We start from the raw sequence: 18,159 nt of genomic DNA, 5'->3' as shown, positions 1-18,159 counted from the left end.
CACAGCTACAAAGCTCCCCCCACCTCCGGCTCATTGGGTTGTGGACATCTTCCCCCAGCCCACTCCCAATTCTGGCTGGGATGGAGCGAATGAAAATAACTCGACTCAATTCTTCCCCTAGACTCTGTGGTTCTCTGAATTTGGGAAACATAAATGTTCCCAGAGGGAGTTCCCAACCTAGGGGAGCTGTTTACTAGGGATATTGCCTTAAAATTAGCCTGCCCAAAGCGCCGGTACAAAGACCTCATTTCCATTATGCAAATGAACGGCACCGTCTCTGATCTTGGGGGGTGGGATGGGCGGTGACGCTCAGCTCACTCTCCCTGTTCCCGGCACCCAGGTCCACGGGCACCCCAGGAGCCCCAAAGTGTTTCAACCCCCTGTACCAGCCACCTTCCCTCCCTACCTGTCCTTCGGATTGCCCACAAGAAAGAGGGGCCCGAGACTTTCCGGGCAGGCTCCCTCGGGGCCTCCGCACTGGGCCGGGCCTTCTGGCCTCGGAAAGTCACTCTTTCTGCCCAAATGCTGAAAGGGCAGCTCTCCTGTGGTCCAGACTCTGGAGGCGCCACAGCCGCTGGGTTTGCCCCCCAGCACCGCCGGCCCCCCTCCACCTCGGCAGTTCTGGCCCAGACCCTAGTAACACCTCGGCCTGCCTGGCACCGCAGGCAATTTCCTGGAGCCCCCGCCCAGGAACTGGGGCCACAGCACCTTGAAAGGAGCGGCCAGAGCTTCCTCCTGCGGCTTGAAAGCCCGAGCTAATCAGTAACCCGTGAGACAGGGGCCAATATTCAAACTCGGCAGCGGAGGCCCTGTACCCCTGCCCTCGCCACCCCCTTCTGGGAGAGCAGTCGGGTTAAGCGGGTGTGAGGGGTCCTGCAGGAACGGAAATCACAATGGTCTGGTTCCTTAATGATTGATCCCTGCTCCCACTCCCAATTTTTACCCAAAGCATATTTGTGTCGATTTTGCTTGAAACGGTCAAGAATGGGGGAGGGGACCCACACTCACTTGCAGACACCAACAGTTTCCAGAAAATTCGGCTCAATTCCTTCACCACGGACTCACCGGCCAACCCGGAGAACACAGACCCGGTCTGTCTTTAGACAGCCGAGTGGAACTGCGGGACCGGCGCCTCCCCTGCTGGCCCCCTCCTTTGGCCGAAAAGAAAACCAAATAAACCTTGAACAGCCTTGGCCTCGCATCTCCCGAGCGGCCCGGATGATCCCCTCTGTAGCCTTGGAGGGGTAGGAGGGTGAGGACTCTCGACTCTGATCCCCCAACCCTTTGGTTCAGGGCGCCCTGCCCGCGGGATGCAGTATTAGTCCTTTTTAAATATGTCCTAGAAAAAGCCGCTTTCCCAGCCAGCCGCTGGGTTTGGAGCTGGAATGGGGCGGGCCAGGAGGAAGGGACACTTGTTCTCTAATCCACACGCGGAATGGCGGGTACCAAGATCCAGCGGAAAGCGACAATCTGGGCCCGAAGTCCCCGCAACCCGCCGAACCTGAGCAGCAGGGGCTCCGGGCGTCGCGCACGGTTCAGGCAGTGTCGCCCGGCTTGCGGCGCCGAAGCCGCATGTCTCCGAACGGACGGTAGATGGCAGCAAACCGCATAATTTGGGTCAGAGCAAACTGTCTAAGGGATGATTTATAACCACACCAAGACTACAGGAGAAAAAGACCTTCAGTCTGGATGGGTTTGGGGAATTTTTCCTTTGAGAATAGGCCCTGAGTACCGTGGGTGCTGGCCGAGAACTTCTCTCGCTGTGCAGCCGAGGGTCCCTGCAGGTACCCAGTCCGGGCCTGCTTCTAGGCATCTACCTGTGCCTCCAGGGACCCCCTTCCTGCGCCACAAGTGGCCTGCATCCCTCTCTTCCCAGCTCAGGATCCAGAATGCCAATATCCCCCTACCGACCCCCATCCCCCGCGATCCCTGGGCCACCAGAGGCCCCAGGCCGAACGCTCTGCATTTGGTTTTTAAAAAGAGGAAAGCAATCACCTATTCGTGCAAACCAAACTAAATCATAGTCTCTCCTGCCCTCCACGCCCCAAACCGCTTATCTGTCCGCTGGCAGCTTCCCCAGAAGCCCTCTCACTCACTCTGTTTTTAGGTTCTCACCAGCTTTCCCGTTCTTCCACCCCACCAGCTACTTTAGGAATTTCGGTCTCCCTCCCAACGATCCTTCTCCCCCCTCCTCCCCACCCCCAGGAGGCCTGGCTGGAGAATGAAATCAGGCGCCGGAGGGACAGGACTAGCTGTCTGAGCTCAGCGCCAGGCAGCTCTCCAGTCCGGACACCATCAGGTTCCCTAACTGGGTTTTCTTTTTGATTTTCTTCTGCTGCTTCTTCTTCTCTCTCTGTCCCTCCCTGTTTTGTTTTTGTTTTTGTGTACAAGCCTCAAACACAACAACACACTCCACAGCTTCTTCACAATCACCACAGTTGGATCCGGGGAAAGTTTGAGGTGCTCCCACCTGAGACACACACATGGCAGTTTCCTCCACCGAAATCCACACACCCATAAAACACAAGGAATAGAATCAATATTGCACAGACACCAACACGCTGTGACCTACCGCGTTAAAAACCACAAAACTGTCTCCCTGCAGAGCGACGCTCCCTCCTGCGGGAGTGGCGACAGACCTGGGCATTCTCAGGCTGGCTTCCTGGGGGGAGGGGGTCTCCCTCGATGTTGGTGCCTCCACCCACAGCCCTTGAATTTCAAAAATGTCTCCGTAAGGGAGATAATGAGCATTTCTCTGTGAATTGTTCTTTCTGTGTCCCTCTAGCCGCCGCCTCCTCGCCCTCGCGGGCCTCTGCGGACATTCCAGGCCCTCCAGAGACCAGAACGTCCCTCGGCACCACCTCCCCTTGTGCCAATGCCGCCGGGAAACCGCCGATACCCATGCCGGGCAAGAGAACTGCGCGGGGGGCAACTGGGGGAGGCCGGAACAAGGGGGGGGATGGTGGGAGGGGGAGGGGGCGCGCACCCACAGAGGCCATAGCGACAGGCTTCTAGGGCGCCCTGGAGCCCAGACGCCCCCATCCTCTCCTTTGCAGCCCCCTCGCTTGAGCCTCTCTTCCCAGCTTAAAAAGGCGACTTAGAGCTCGCCTCCGTGGTCCCTTTTCGGTTCCTCCTCCCGTCTTCCCTGCCTTGGCTCCCCCTCCAGGAAGCAGCCACCCCTCTCTCTCCGGCCACCGAATTTCCTGGGAAGCCTCTCTCTGAAGTGCCCAGAGGTGGGGTTCAGCCCCCGTCTTGGAGAGAGGGGGGGAGACGGAGACAAACCCAAGCCCCACCCCCTACAAAATCGATGCAAAAGAATAAGAAGAGAATTGTAGAATCTCCCTTACCTTTGTAGACCTTGGGATTTCTTTCCTCCGACTGATAGGGGTGAGGAGGAAGGAGGGGGGAAAAGCGTTCTGTTTCTTCTTCATCTTCCAGATAATATTGTCCCAACCTGAGAGCCGTCGCTTCCCCTTCTCTGACTTGGGAGAGAGGGTGTTTCGCTTTTCTGACATTTGCATAGAAAATGGAGTAAGTTCTGGCTTTGAAAAATGGTATCAGGCTGCAGTCCTGGGCAGATTGTCCATTTACCCTCCATGATGACTAAAATCCCAGATCAGCAAGCAAATCAACTTAGAAATTAAAATTATTTTTGGTTCTCTCTTTTGTGTAATTCCCACCCCTCCTTCCCTCTCTCTCTCTCTCTCTCTTCTTTCCTCTCCCTCTCTCTTCCTCTCTCTCTTTTTCTTTATCGAGTGATACTGAAGTATAAAAATATCAAGAGGCTGGAGCCCTGAAGGACGACAGTGCTCCGACCTAGGTGTGGTGTCCAAAAGAATGCTGCATTATAACCACCAGGGAAATGATAAAAAGTTCATGTTCACGATCGCCCGGCCACATGACCGGCGCCGGCCAATCGCTGGATTCAACCACTCATAAACTTCTATCACAAAGTTGTAAATTTTCATAAAACAACAAGGAATTTATTGCATTTCTTCATGGCTGCTCCACCAGCAACCCTTTTCTCAGTCGCCATCTTCTTTTCTTCTCCTTCTCGCTATTTGGGGAAACCCCAATATGAGAAGGGGTGAGATTTGGGGTGCAGGGAATCAGGCAGAGGAGCCACAAGGGTCCATCTGGGAAGGGGATTCTTTCCAGAACCTCCCTATTCTCACAGGAGCTCTGCCCCCTCTTCTAGTAAGAATTCACCCCAAATCCTCCACACAGGGGCCATTCTAAGATAGTTTTGGGGTGAGTCAGGAGCAGCGGCAGGGATCCAGAATTACCACTTGCATCAGGGCAAAATGAAAGCTTCAGTGCCCCCTCTCCCCTTCTGAATGCCCCCCTCATTCCCAGCCCTCTAGATGGCAAGACCCCCACCTGTGAGGCTTGTGGCATTGCAGGTGTGGGGGCCCTAGATCCCCCAGGGCCTAGTTTTTGCCCGGGGAAGAAAGGTAGTCCTGATAGAGGCCAAGGCAGACAGTCTAGCAGCCAGATTCTCGCCTCTGCACCCCAGAAATTAGAAGAGGCTGAAGCCGGATCCCTGCCTCTCGCGCCCAAATGCCCGCACACCCAGGTTCCCAATGACAGCTTTGTGTGCTCTCAGGGGGTTCTGCGGTCATTAATGGGGGAAACTGCAGGTTCAGGGGACTTTTACTTACAAATTCAAATTAAACAGGTCCTCCTAAAATGCACTTCCTTTCCAAACTGCTTCCCCCCCCCCCCTCTGTCCCCATACCTGTTCTTTACATTTAAAGGATCCAAGGCTTATAATCGAATAAATTCTAAACCTCAGCTCCACAGGTCTAGATGCCTAGGCGCCGTCTTCCAGGTTTACGTTCCTCAATCAAGGGGTGTTTTGGAGGAAAACAAACAAACAAACACCACCAACAACCAACAAAATCCACCCCGTGTTTCCCAGGTCCCCTGAAATACTCCTGTATTTTGAATTGAGCTACCAGCGCCCAGATGCAGGAAACGAAATAACATCCCCCCACACATGTTTTTTTCTCTTTTTTCTCTTTCTCTCTACTCCGGAGAAGATTCCAGGTTGCCGGCCGCGCGGACCGCGGGTAGCAAGGCGCGGAGGAAGCCGGCGGAGCTGCGGCGGGAGGCGCGACCGGCTCGGAGCGGCCCGGCTGCGGCCACACTAGCCGGGTAAACTTGCCCCGCTCAGGTTCTCGTTCTCAGGGCTCATTCTCCACCATTTTAAAGTATTGTTCGGATCGCTGTGTTAATTCAGAATGAGAGAAATTAAAATGCATGAAAGCAAAAGAGGTGGAAATAAAAGAACCGAACAGGTCTTGCGGAAAATGTGTGCCTAGTGAGCGGGAAGCCCGGAGCGCCCCGGCTTTGGAGGCCGCCTTGGGCCGGCCGTGCGTCTCTGGTCGCCGGCCCGGCTTCTGCTCAACGCCGCCCAGGAAGCGGGAGGGGATCTGGGGGGGTCACCTTCCCTTTCCTTCCACTCTTCCTTCCTATGGGGCCTAACACTTTGAATTTCAGCTCTGCGTTTGGGCCCCAGCCTGGTCTGAAGGCCTGGACGAGGAAGAGTTCGCGTAACTGTGGGCGTTTTGTTTTGCGAACGTGCGCGACTGGGCGTGCGGGCTCGTGGATGTGCTTCCTTAGGGGGCGAATGTGAATCTGTGTTTATAAGCCAGCGTGTGAATGTACGTTGGCATGCATAAATGTTTCTGTGAGTGAGTGTGAATGTGTGTTTACTCGTGAGTGTGTGTGAACGTGAATGCGTGCGTTCCCCGGGTCGAGTTAGGATGTGTGGATGCCTGTATGTTTATTTATGAACGTACGAGTAGGGGTGTTTATTGGCGACTGTGTGTGGCGATGTATATATTTCTGTATGTGTGATGTCAGCCTGTGAATGTGTGTCATCCGTACATTTGTGTATGTCAGAGTGTGTAAAGGGGACGTGTGTGTGATATCAGGGTTCGCTGGCTAGTAGCCCCCAGAGCAAGGAGGAGGAAAGAGAGCCGACCCCAAGCACAGAAAGAAACGACTAGCAGCAGAAGTTGAAGCCAAGAGGCTCTGGGATGCATAACCCTGACCCTCTCTGTCCCCCACCCCTGGTTCTAGGGAAACACAGAAAATAAGGCATCTGTTCATTTTTAAATTGTGTTTTATTTCTCCATCCTTCAGGTACACATACAATGTAAAGAGGATCACGGGGGCTCGTGGGAACAAGGAGCATCGGGCAGGCCAGGTGCACAGAGGGGACACTTGAGCTAGTCGGTGGGTCCATGGGGCTCCCTAAGGCCCCTTCAGTGCCGCTACTGGGAAGTCAGGGGGGCTCAGGAGGACGGAAACCACACACTGTAAGTCCAGACCCACAGACCACAAAGACAGCGTCAAAGAAAGGGGTTTACAAAACAGCAAGATTTTACAAAGACCTTACAATAGCGACATAGAAAAGGGGCGGCAAATCCCAGAAAGCTACAGAACAGGTAGATGATGTCCTCATATCGTACAAAACAAACCCGACGGACGTTTCTATAGGTAGTATTTTTTTTTCAGTGTTAAGAAACCAAAATTTCACCTTCTCTCCTTAAAAACTTTTCAACTGCTTTCCACTATTTAAATAGTTTTCCCCCTCCCGATTTAATTTGAGTTTCCTGGATCAGTTCTCAGAGCTGGGCTTCACCTCTCTCCCTGTCTCAGCTCTCTTCCTCTGCCCTTTCTCCGGCTCTCACTCTTCCTCGTCCTCCTCCACCTCGGCCTTGTCCTGGCCTGTGGCCCCAGGACCCGCCGTCTTGTTCTCCTTTTTCCATTTCATGCGCCGGTTCTGGAACCAGATCTTGATCTGTCTTTCGGTGAGGCAGAGCGCGTGCGCGATCTCGATGCGCCTCCGGCGGGTCAGGTAGCGATTGTAGTGAAACTCCTTCTCCAGTTCCAGGGTCTGGTAGCGGGTGTAGGTCTGGCGCCCTCGCTTTCGGTCAGTCCCTGCACATAATATTTAAAGGAGAATAGTCAGTGCATGTAGGAGAAGCCACGAGAAGTGGTTGGGAGAGCCCATTTCTCCACTAAGCCAGATTCTTATTTTCCATACCCCCAGTGTGTGCAGGCTTTTCTACAGGCCTCCTGAGGCAAACATCCCCACTTTCCACCCAGAAAGTCCTCCAGCCTCAGGCTTCTGGATGAAAGATTTAGCCTGCTGGCTCTTGTGGGATGAAGGAAGGTTAATCCTCCCATCACCCCTGGGACCAAGGGCCCCAAGCTTTCCTTTTTGGATAGTGACTCTGATGTCTTTAGGGCAATGGGGCAATGGAAACCATAGAAGTGACCCTGGAGTGGGGCTCTAGGCCTGACCTGAGTGCTTTTCCCAAAAAGAAAAGGAAACAAAGGAGCCTTATAGACCTAGTCTCCCCCCCCCCTCATACACACACACACACACACACACACACACACACACACACACAGCCTGTTGTGGTATGAGGCAGAGGTGAGAATTTGCAGATTTCCTTGGAGCTCAGAGTTGGCCTGAGAGCAGTTGCCCTCTGATGACCATTTTCCAGTGAGTGGCTGAGGTTCAGACGGCCAGGCTGTCCTGCCTGCCCACCTGCCCAGACGACCCAGTTCTCCAAATCAATATTTGGGCCTCCAGGAAGGAAGGCACAGGGCAGACAGCAGCCTGGTTTGGGGCGGAACGTGGAGTATCAGGGTGGTGGGGGCTGAAGGCCAGAGGAGAGCTTTCCAGGTTAGGCCAAAACCCTGAGGAGCCTTGGGGGAGGCTGCACTGGGGGCGGTGCCGATGCTAGCCCTCCTGGGAAGTAGACGTGGGAGGAGGGACTAGGGGCCCTAATTTCAAGTCAGATAAAAGCCAACGTGAAATGTTTACGAGCAGAAAAATTTGGGCTTTGATAAATCAACTGGAAAGGCAGTTGAATTATGGAGCAGGTAATGGGGACAGTGACCGCCAATACTGATGGTGTAGGAGCTGGGCCGCTTCTGGCTGGATTAGGAGCCTCTGACCACAAGTCTTGGGCCTTCTGAACCTTGGGGTTGGGCCCTGAGACCAGGAAAGCATTAAGAAAGATGTCTGGTTCGGGCTAGTCAGGAGACTCTACTCTCTTGGGGCTCCTGCAGTAGCCTCTTCAGTGGCCTGCACTCTCTAACTTCTGATTTGGCCCCATAGAGACCCTCTCCTAAGAGGACATTCACCCTTCTGGAATGATACCTGCAAACTTGCTGGCCACTTCTCCAGAGGCACTTAGGAACCCTAGGAGGGGGCACCTGAGGAAGCCAGCTGTACTCCTATGAGGCTGCTCACCCTTTCTCTAGCTCTGCTTCCCCCTTCCCAAGTTCACTGGGGGGTCAGGAGCCTTGTCTCTCTTGATCTCAGCCCCCCTGTCTCCACCTGCCTCTCTGGCTCTGTGTCCCTGGCTGGATCTTCATCTCTTCTCATACCCCCTCCTCCCGCCAAGCCTCTAGAGCCCACCTCTAATTGTCCAGAAGGGAATAATGGGGGAGCGGGGTTGGCTGGGAAGGAAGGGGGAGGGGAGAATTTCTGAGCGCTGCGGCCCCCTCCCCCAGACCTCCAAGCTGGGGCTGGGGGACACACCCAGAGCTGAGATCCCCGGCGGGGGAAGGGAGAAGGGAGGGGGGAGACCCTAATGGCTATTCTCTGCAAACCCCAGCCTTCCTCCACAAGACAAACGGCCTCGTCTCCAGCCCGTGCCGGCGCGGCTGATAAATATTTAAAGCTAAAAGGCCGGGAGGAAAGGTGGGGGGCGGGCGGGGGCTCGGAGCGCCACGGCGTCGGCGGAGAGAGATCCGCCAAGGGAGCAGAACGAGCCTGAGAGCACCGATCAAAAAATGGGGGTGGGGGCGGCGCGCCGGGCTGCGGCCGAGGGGCTGCCGCGTCCCCCACGGCCGACCTCCTACCGGAGCATTCTGGACGCGGAAAGGGGCACTCGGCCAGGAAGGGGGCGCCTTCCGGGGAATGTGCCCAGGCCACTGCGGCTCGGGATGGCTCGGTGCGCGGCTTTACCTGAGCTTCGCATCCAGGGGTAGATCCGGAAGTTACTCTCGGCCGCCAAGTCCGAGTCCCTCTGCTCCTTGGCGCCCGCCGCCTTGGCGGAGTCGCCGGGACACACCCCGGAGAGGTTCTGCTCAAAGGGCGCGCAGTGCATGTTGAAGGAACTCGGCTCGAGCCCGTAGCCGGCCGCGTAGACGCCGGCTGCACTCTGGCCCGCCATGCCCCCCCCGCCGGGGTACAAGCCCTGCATCGAGGCGGCGAAGGAAGCGCCCGAACCCGCTCCATAGCCCGGGCGCTGGGGGTTGGAAGCAAACGCGCAAGAAGTTTGTTCAGGGAAGGCTCCGGTAGCGAAAACCGAACTTGCGGCTGGATATTTAGAAAATAAAGCATTCGCATAATACAATGAACTCATAATTTGGCCGGATGATTTGTAGGCAGGGACGTTTTAGTGTCGGTTTTACGAGATTCCTTGATATATTACAGAATTAGAGTCCAGATTTACACCAAAAAGGACCCCCTTTTTCCTCTCCGGACCACGTGACCCCGCCCACGTGACGTGCCCTCCGCCAATGGCCCGGCGGCCTCCCCACGGCTCCCGGTAATGTGGAAAAAATTGTGTGGCGTTGGATTTATAAAATATGATCAATAATGAATGGGAAAGCCAAGCTCTGTGGATTGGGGCTGGGGGCTCAAGGGCCGCTGCCGACCCCCTTGGGCTGGAGGCAGCTTGCAGGCGAGATTTGGGGAGGAAGGGATTGAGTAGAAGGGAAAATAAATAACCTCCGAGCGATCCGTGTTGTCACCCCCCCCCCATACACCCACCTCCCCAGCCGGTTACCCAGCGAGAAACAAATGCAGGGACTGCCCGCAACTGGGTGGGTGGGTGGGTGGGGGCAGGGCAGGTCTTTATTAATCTGGGCCAATTCAGCCTGGCTGGGCCTTTGGGGAAACTTGGTCCTGTTCTCCCGAGGTGAGGAGCGGAGGTGAGCCTGGCTTCCTGGCTCTCTCTGGGTGCCCCCGGACATACGGGCAGGGATGGAGTGAGGCTTCGTGGGTGCTCCTACAGGCTCGGAATCCAGCCCACAGGCGTTGGATACTGCGGTTTCTGTTGGCTTAAAAAAAAAAAAAAAAAGGTTTGAAAAAAAAAAAGGAAGGGGGGGGGGGGGGGGGGGAAGAGAAAGGAAGGGAGGAGGGCGGCCTGGGTATGCTGCTCTCCTGGTTCCGGGAGGCGGATGCCTCAGTCGAGCGTGGCTGCCGGAGAAGCAGAGGCAGCGAAGGAAGGAAGGCGGCGAGCCACGACCTCGGAGCTGGGCGAAGGTGGCCAACTCTTGGAGAGGGAGAGGTGGGGAAGAGCATCTCCCCTCTCCTCCTCCTCCCCCCCCCAAACCCAGTGTGTGTGGGGGGGAATAAATATATAAGCTTGTTCAACGGCCCTTCGCTCCACTTTTACCAGCCACCCCCCCCCCTCCATGCACACACAGGAGACAGGAGAGGGCCCACAGAAACAAAAGGGGAGGTGGCGAGGGATAGAGCCACCAACCGGGCGCATCTCTCCAGCTTGGCCTGGGCGCCTGGGTCTCGGGCAGACAGCCTCAGAACACGAAGGGAGGGGGTTTCTCTGGGCTCCCCTCCCCCGTTCCTCTCTCCTCCAATCAGGCGCAGCCGCCTCCCTCACCCCCTGCGCCCCTGGGCCAAGGGACTCGTACCACCTGCCTCCAGCCCCCGCCCCCTCCTCTGGGCTGCCCGGCCTGGAGGGCGCAGGAGCCCGGTGACCGGCTCCCCCCCAGCTCTGCGAGACGCCGGGGGCAAATGAGGAGCGCGGGCCGGGCCAGTCTCGGGTTCTCGCTTGTAAACTTTATTGTAACTCTTCCGCCCTTTTCAGGCGCAGACAACAGAACAAAGTATAGAGGAACAACAAAATATATAATTAGCCCTCCCACCCCCCAATAAAGCAATTCACGGATACAGGATACATTCTCTTCACAGTAAACCTAAGAACACTTTTAACAATTGCCCACAGCGCGCATGCTAACTAAAGTAACCTCTTTTGAGAAACACTTAAGACGAAATTGCCAAACCAAAGGGGGCGGGGGTGTTGGGAGGAAAAGAGAGAAGCAAGAGAGAAAGCCAGCGAGCTAGGGAGGGCAGCGGGGAGAGAGGGGTTGGGAGGGGGAAATGAGGACGAGAGAGAGAGAGAGAGAGAGAGAGAGAGAGAGAAGAGAGAAGGGGAGGGAGACAGAAAGAATTACGGCGTGAATAGGCAGTTTCATGTTGTTGGGAGAACTTAGCAGAAATCGGTACCTCGGTCATTACAAAGAAGCACGTTCAAAGGAAAAAAGACCATTGCACAAGGAGGCTTTTTACACGGGGCGGGGGCGTGGGGGGCTCAGCCAGGCCGCAGCCGCTCACCCTCGCAGGGCGAGGGAGTCCTTGCCTAAAATCCTTTTCTTTTCCCTCCCCCGGCCCCCAAGAGAAGGGAAGGAGATCCACGGTAGCTCACACACAGAAGCTATTACGAGATACTACCACTAGCGGGGACTGGCGCGGCGGGGGACGCTGCGGCGGGAGGCCAGGCTCCCGGCCCCGCTCGCGGGGCCAGAGCTCTCTCGGGCGGGGGCGGGCGACGGCGGCGTGGTCGGGGGACCCGCGGACGGAGGGCAGCCGCGGCCCTGGCAGTCCCAGCTGGAGCCTACTTCTTGTCGCCCTTCTGCGCGTCGCCCTCGTCCGCCGCCTCCGGGGCCCGCTCCAGCTTCTGTTTCTCCAGCTCCTCCTGCTCGCATTTGCTGCTGGGGAACTTGTCTTTGTTGTTCTCTTTTTTCCACTTCATCCTCCGGTTCTGGAACCAGATTTTGACCTGTCTCTCTGTCAGTCCCAGCGCATGCGATACCTCGATCCGCCGCTTGCGAGTCAGATAGGGATTAAATAGGAACTCCTTCTCCAGCTCCAGGGTCTGGTAGCGGCTGTAGGTCTGTCGGCCTCGCCTGCGTCCGGCGGCTGCTGGGAATGGGGGAAAGGGCGAGACAGGGGGGAGGGGAGGATGGGGGAGGGGGCAGAGATGGAGAAGGTTGGAAGATTCGTGAACCAGCCTAGGAGACCAGTATAATAAGGGCAAGGGACCTTCTACCCCGCGCAGGGGCGGGGGCGCTGGGAGGCCGCGGTCAGAGGAGCGAGGGGGGGGGTGTGTGAGGGGGGTCAGACCACTGAATCTAAGGGAGCCAGAAAGGGGGAGCCCCCTCCCCTGGTAACGAGCACCAGAGTTGGGTAGGGGTGGTTCAAATCTATTAAAAGTGCCATAAACTTTAGAAGGAAGGATGTGAAGGGGGGTGGGGGTGGGGAGGAGGATATAAGAATTTAAAAAGCCAGGATGGGGACGAATGGACCCACCTTGAAAAGCCCCCAGAGCCTCTGCCCCAGAAGAAAAGTTTCTTCAGGGTAATTAAACTATAAAGCAATTGAGAAGTGCAAAAGTTGAGCGCCCCCACTCCCACCACCCTCTCTCCACTACCCCCATAAAACACTAAAAGGGGAAAAAAAGGATGAGAAGAAGAAAAGTAAGGCAGGGTGAGGGGTTTATGGATTCAGGAAATGTCGCTTAGCGACCCCCTTTCAAGGGAAACAAAAAAGAAAGGAAGGAAGCAAGGGAGGGAGGAAGGAAGGGAGGGAGGGAGGGAGGGAGAGAGGGAGGGAGGAAGGAAAGGAGGAAGGAAAGAAGGAAGGAAAGAAGGAAGGGAGGAAGGGAGGAGGAAAGAAACGGGAGGCGATCGGAACGCAGCAGGCACGTCTTCCAGGAGCTTCAGGAAATGCTCCCGGCCTTCCCGGCCCCCTGCCCGGCGTCGGGCCCTCCGGTCTCCCTTCCGCCCCGGCCGTCCCCGCCGCGAGCTCACCTTGCGGGCGCATCCAGGGGAAGAGCTGTGTGGGCGACGGGCTCTGCTCTGAACCCTCGGCCTCCTCGCCCAGGCCGCTGGCGGCGGCGAGCTTGCAGTCGGCGTACTGCACCAGGTCTGGATCCTGCGCACCGAACAGGCTCTGTCGCTGCAGCGGGTCGTAGCCGTAGAAGTTGCCCGGGTCCCCGTGGCACGCCACGGCGCACGGGTTCTGCTGGTAGGGAGCGGTGGACAGCGACGACGGCCCGTGGTAGAACTCCTGGATTTGCGACGGGTGCTGGAAGCTGCCCCCGCTGCTGGGACCGTACACCACGGTGGGTCGGCCGCCCAGGTCCTGGGCGAAGCCGCAGTCATAATAATTGGGGCGCAGGGACTCCCCGGTTTTGTATTTGGAGAACAGTGAGTTGACGAAATAAGAGCTCATTTTATTGAATTTTGAGGCGGCGGCGGCGGCGGCGGCTGTAGTTGGGGGCTGTTGGGGAGGGGGTGGGGAGGGGGAAAGGGAGGGAGAGAGAGAGAAAAAAAACGCGGATTCGCCGGCTCCTAGTCACCCTCGCCAGGAAAGGAGAGGGAAAGGGAGGAGGGGGAAAAAAGAAAAGAAAGAAAAGGCGAAGAAGATCTCGAAGCCGCCACACTTTTTGTGATTTCCAGGAATAGAAAAGGACAGCGAAGCCTCCAAAAGTCTAAGCTTGCATGGCAGCCGCGGCTCGCTCGCCCTCCCCCCACCCCCCACCCCCCAAACAAAAATATACCGCCACTTAAAGAGGTCCTCGCTTTACATTTCGAAGAAGGGATGCCAGTTCATAAACAGTTTTCGGTGATTTACTTCCCTGCAAATGAGTTGTTTCATATTTTGCACTGTCTTTTCATGATCATTTGCATCCATTAGAGACCCCGCATCCTATTGGCTTCTCCGTACTCCTCCCGGACAGAACGCAGAGCGAGGGTGCGAGCGAGAGAGAGCGAGCGCGAGAGAGAGCTAGAGCGAGAGAGCGCCAGGGAGTGAGGAGGGCGCGGAAAAAAAAAAAAAAAAAAAGGAGGGGGGAAAAAAAAAACACCCAGGGAGAGCGAGGGGGAGAGGGGGAGAGAGGGGGAGAGGGAGAGGGGGTGAGAGAGAGAATGAATACGGATTAAATCTGTTTAACTACCTACATTAATGAGATATCTCTCGCCTCACAACAAATCAAATACCTTCGCAGACCACCCCCAAAGACTGATGTGGGGGAGTCACGGAAAAAAACACGCACACACACATACACAGCGCGCCAGGCGGAGGCATGCTGTTAATTTCGCGATTTTAACGAGGCAGTTGGAGTCTTTTTAAATGTCAGGGTCGCTTCGGAAAAATGTAAAAGAACACGGTTTAATTGCGCCGAGTTTTAAAAGGTCCTATAAATGTAATTGGTATTTTAATACAAGTTATCAAATCATACAGCTTCCTCTCCTAAACATATTTTCAAACAAACGAGGTAGTCATATTTAAGGCTTTAATGATCAATTTCCTTATTATTGATAAAGGTTTAACTATCGTGTGGAGGGAATTGGCTGGGTAACCGGCCCCCAAAAAACGGCTGTAAACTCTTTAACAAACTATAAAACGCAATAAAGCCGGAGTCTGTTGTTGTTTATGCCGCAGCGCATAAAAGCTGTTAGCATTTTACGAGTTCTTTCCTCTACAGCTATAAAACTGCAGCTTCGATCGCCCCACCGCCCGACTGCAGCGCGGTGGGGGTGACGAAGCCGAAATGAGAACGATTATGGGTTTTTTTTTTTCGGCGCAAACGGTGACTTTTCCGAGATTTTCACCTCCTTCAGCTGTGGCCAGCACCTGCCCCCATCCCCTTTCTGGAGCCCCCCCCTCCACACCACCTCCTCTCTGCCCCATCCAGGCCACTCACCAACTTTCCCTCATTAAACAAACAAGCAAGGATTTTCTTTAGAGCAGGGGTCCCGGAAGACATGAGAAGGGACCAGGAGGGGGGAAAGAAACTTTCTGGTTAATGGGCACTGGTGAAGCAGAAAGCAAAGTTCGCCCTGCAAAGGCCAGTTCTGCAGTTCTGCACAACCCTCTTGACCCGGAGAGCAGTGCTGGGATGGGGAGGGGGGCAATGACTCGAGTCAGTGCCCTGGGGGACCATCTTTGTGTGATGGGAGAGGGGCCTGGTGTTACTAGCAGGATGACACCAGGTTGGGCTGTCCCACTCCTGCACCCAGGCCTTGGGACCTTAACTAACGAAGCTCAGTTGGCTCCTAGCCTTCCCAGGCACCTTCTGCAGCACCCTAGGGTGAGCGGGCATCACCACGCCCATCAGCACATCAAAGGGAGGGAAGGGCCTCGGCGGCCACTGCTGGGCGCCCACCAAGGCCCACGTGCTTGGTCTTGATGTCCCGTTCCTGTGCTGTCCTCTCCTCTGCTCTAGGTAGGGGCTTTAAGACTGTACGTGTGGGGCAGGAGCACCTTGCGGCTTTCAGCATCCTTTGAGCCATGGTCACTGCCTAAACCGACCTTGGGATAGAGGGGATTTGGATGCAGCAAGGCCATAGAGCTCCCCATTTTCTCTCCTTTCCCCTGGGGGAGCCTGTAGTAGTTAAACCCAACTCTCTCCACAGACCTGAGGACCTGGGGCTCCAGAGGCACAGCATACAGGGCCGAGCTGAGTGGGTGCCACTCTCTCCTGCCTTAGCCTTTCCCAGCCTACTGGCCTGCTGGGGATGGTGGCCTGGTTTTAGAAGGCCCCAGTCCCAGGGTCCCAACCAACGGCCTCCTGAATCAGCTCACTGGCCAAGGAAAGGAAAGGAAGAAGGGAGGGAGAGACAGAAAGAAAAATTCTAACAACAAAGGTTAGAGGCTTTACAAACACAGTCGAGCCATTGTTTATTCACCAGAGTGCTTTGCTTTGGGAAGGGTGCTTTTGGGGGATCCCATTTACCCTAACCTTTGCAAAAATGAAACCATCAGCTTTTGCCAAGGGGAAACTACCAGTAGGGCCCCTTGGTCCTTTAAAAGTGAATCAGGAGAATGGGAGAGGGGCTGAAAGGGAGAGAGAGAAAGGAGAAAAGGAGGGGAGAGAACCAGGGTCTTGGATTTTCAGTGCAAGGCTGAGGGGGCGGTGAGGCAGCAGAAGGCAGAGTTAAGTTGTTGCCGAAGAGAACATTTTTATCAAGTGCGGGGGATTTTATGGTCATGATTTGAGGACTCACCGGTGAGGTAGAAATTCAATGACTTGTTCTAAATCATCCCTACACGGTGCCAGAAATTCCTGATGGAAGGAAAATGTTTCTATTATAAGAAAAAACAAGAAAGAGCGAGGAGATAATTTATAAACACCCAACGGAGCGCAGATTTATTAGAGAAACTCAAGTTGAGAAACTCCGCTGGTCTCTCTGCACCCGGTCTTGGGGGAAGAGAAGAGAGACCGCAGCGAGGCTAATTTTAAGGGGGGGGGTGTCTATTTCTCAGGCAGGTTTGTCCAGATTGGGGGACACGCATCAGGCTGAACCAGGAGGAAATGGGAGATTTGGAATCAGAAGGGTTATGGACAGACAGCTCGTGGGTCTCAGAAGGAAAATTACCCCCAGTCCAAGCCTCCAGCTGCTAAATTTCGGAAGGACCCTTGTCCCCGAGGTTTGCCAGGAGCAGGGCCGCACGGATCCGGAGCTCTCACCTGGAAGCCACGGACCGACCGCGGAGAACCGAGCTCCTGCTTCACGCCGCCGTGCCCGCCCCCACATCCAGCCGGAAAACGCACACTTTTTGGGCTGCCCAACTTGGGGCGCGCAGAGCAGCCGAGAAAATATACGAGACCTCCCGCGCCTCGCCGTTCTGGGGAGCCCCTGCCCCGCGCCTGGATCCCCCGGCGCGCGCCCAGCCCCGGACGCGCACAAAGGCTCTGAAGCCTCCGTCCGTCCGTGCTGAGCCGCCCCGCCGGCTTTGGGCACCGACGAATCCCCACCAACGCCAAGGATCCATTTCTCCCCCATATGGCAACCCCCAAACCCTGGGCTGGCTCACCCGGTTCCCTCTCCTGCTGATCCCGTCTGGGGGCAGCTTCCTCTTCATCCGACCCTCTTCTACCCGCTCGCCCCTTTCACCTGACCTGCTCACCCGCATCCGGCTAGACATTCCTCTAGCTCCCCTCCCGGAAAATCTCATTTTTCCCAACCAGTTCTCCCCTTTTATTTTGCCCATTTCCCTATTATTATTATTATTATTATTATTATTATAGTTACTACTGCTACTGCCCGTTTTCAGGCATTGGTTCCCCTACCGACCACAGAAACTGGGTGAGAAGCGCTGAGACCTCCTCCTGGGGGAAATTCAGAAAATTGACCATTTGAGGGGAAGGGCGGGGGAGGGGGGGGAGAAACACACTATATCTGAAATCTATAAAATGGGGGAAACGGCCATAATGAACCCTATATTTTTATTACGCGCAAATTATTCATGACTTTTGGTAGCGCTCAGTTCATAGATTGAGGGCCGACCAAGGTGCGCGGTGCCGCCGCCAGAGTCCGCAGCCGCCGCCGCACCGGGGATTTTCGCGTGGAGCAAGGGTGCCATCTAGCGGCCGTCCTGAGAAAAGGCGCCGCCGCCACCGGCTCGGCCAGTTTCTCCCGAGATGCAGCAGCCTGCAGCCGCCGAGGCGACCTGCGGGAGAAACTTTCATTATTAGCAGAAAAGGGGGAGGGAAACGAGAGCAGGCGAGAGACAAGCCATCGGAAATCAGGAAATGGCTCATGAAATTGTGCAGATAAGCTAAAAAAAAAAAAAAAACCAAGGAGAGGGGGTAGGGAGGAAAAAAAATGAAACCATAAGCTTTTTTCTTCTCATACTTACCCCCGACCCCCTCCCTCCACCTCAAGCCCCTAATTTCTAGCGGAGACCGCCAATCGGTGCGTCGTTTATGGCCCGTAAAAGGGGGAGCCGAGTACTTTTCAAACCCAACACGATTGTTTCAAATTCTGAGGAAGAAACAATTGGGCTTTTTGTGGGGGGGAGAGGAGGCCCGGGAGGGTGGGATGGGGCTGTAAAGGATCAAGAGGCTGCCCGCGCCCAGACGTCTGGCCCCTCCGGACTTTGTGTGTGTGTGTGTGTGTGTGTGTGTGCGCGCGCGCGCGCGCGCGCGTGTGCGCAGGGGGCTTCTCATTTATGACGCCCGATCCTGGAGGGGGTATAGGGAACAAAGACAAGAGTCTGAATTGTGACAACAAAGTGTTCTTCCCTCCCCTGTCCCTCTTCTCCCCCTCTTTGCCCCCCTCCCCCGGGCCTCCCCCCTAAACCCCAAGCCT

At 55.7% G+C, this 18,159-nt stretch overlaps 2 protein-coding genes across 3 annotated transcripts; both read right to left on the bottom strand.

Moving 5' to 3' along the window:
- Positions 1-6,018: 6,018 nt before the first annotated feature.
- On the bottom strand, positions 6,019-9,511 carry HOXB7 (homeobox B7). The gene is made up of 2 exons (XM_049635903.1): positions 8,999-9,511; positions 6,019-6,951 (listed from the first exon to the last, which is right to left on the bottom strand). Exons 1-2 carry the CDS (start codon positions 9,396-9,398, stop codon positions 6,698-6,700), a joined length of 654 nt encoding a protein of 217 aa, XP_049491860.1. The 5' UTR covers positions 9,399-9,511; the 3' UTR covers positions 6,019-6,697.
- A 1,315-nt stretch (positions 9,512-10,826) lies between these two features.
- On the bottom strand, positions 10,827-13,339 carry HOXB8 (homeobox B8). 2 transcript variants are annotated; one of them, XM_049635901.1, is made up of 2 exons: positions 12,871-13,339; positions 10,827-11,983 (listed from the first exon to the last, which is right to left on the bottom strand). In XM_049635901.1, exons 1-2 carry the CDS (start codon positions 13,292-13,294, stop codon positions 11,676-11,678), a joined length of 732 nt encoding a protein of 243 aa, XP_049491858.1. In that variant the 5' UTR covers positions 13,295-13,339; the 3' UTR covers positions 10,827-11,675. The 2 variants fall into 2 exon arrangements, with proteins under 2 accessions (XP_049491858.1, XP_049491859.1); XM_049635902.1 differs by having other exon boundaries at positions 10,827-11,980.
- Between the last annotated feature and the right edge of the window lie 4,820 nt (positions 13,340-18,159).

Source organism: Panthera uncia, chromosome E1 (genome assembly GCF_023721935.1).
Source record: "Panthera uncia isolate 11264 chromosome E1, Puncia_PCG_1.0, whole genome shotgun sequence".
NCBI lineage: Eukaryota > Metazoa > Chordata > Mammalia > Carnivora > Felidae > Panthera > Panthera uncia.
Note: the sequence above shows the minus strand (reverse complement) of the source record. Positions and strands in the feature narration are given on the sequence as shown.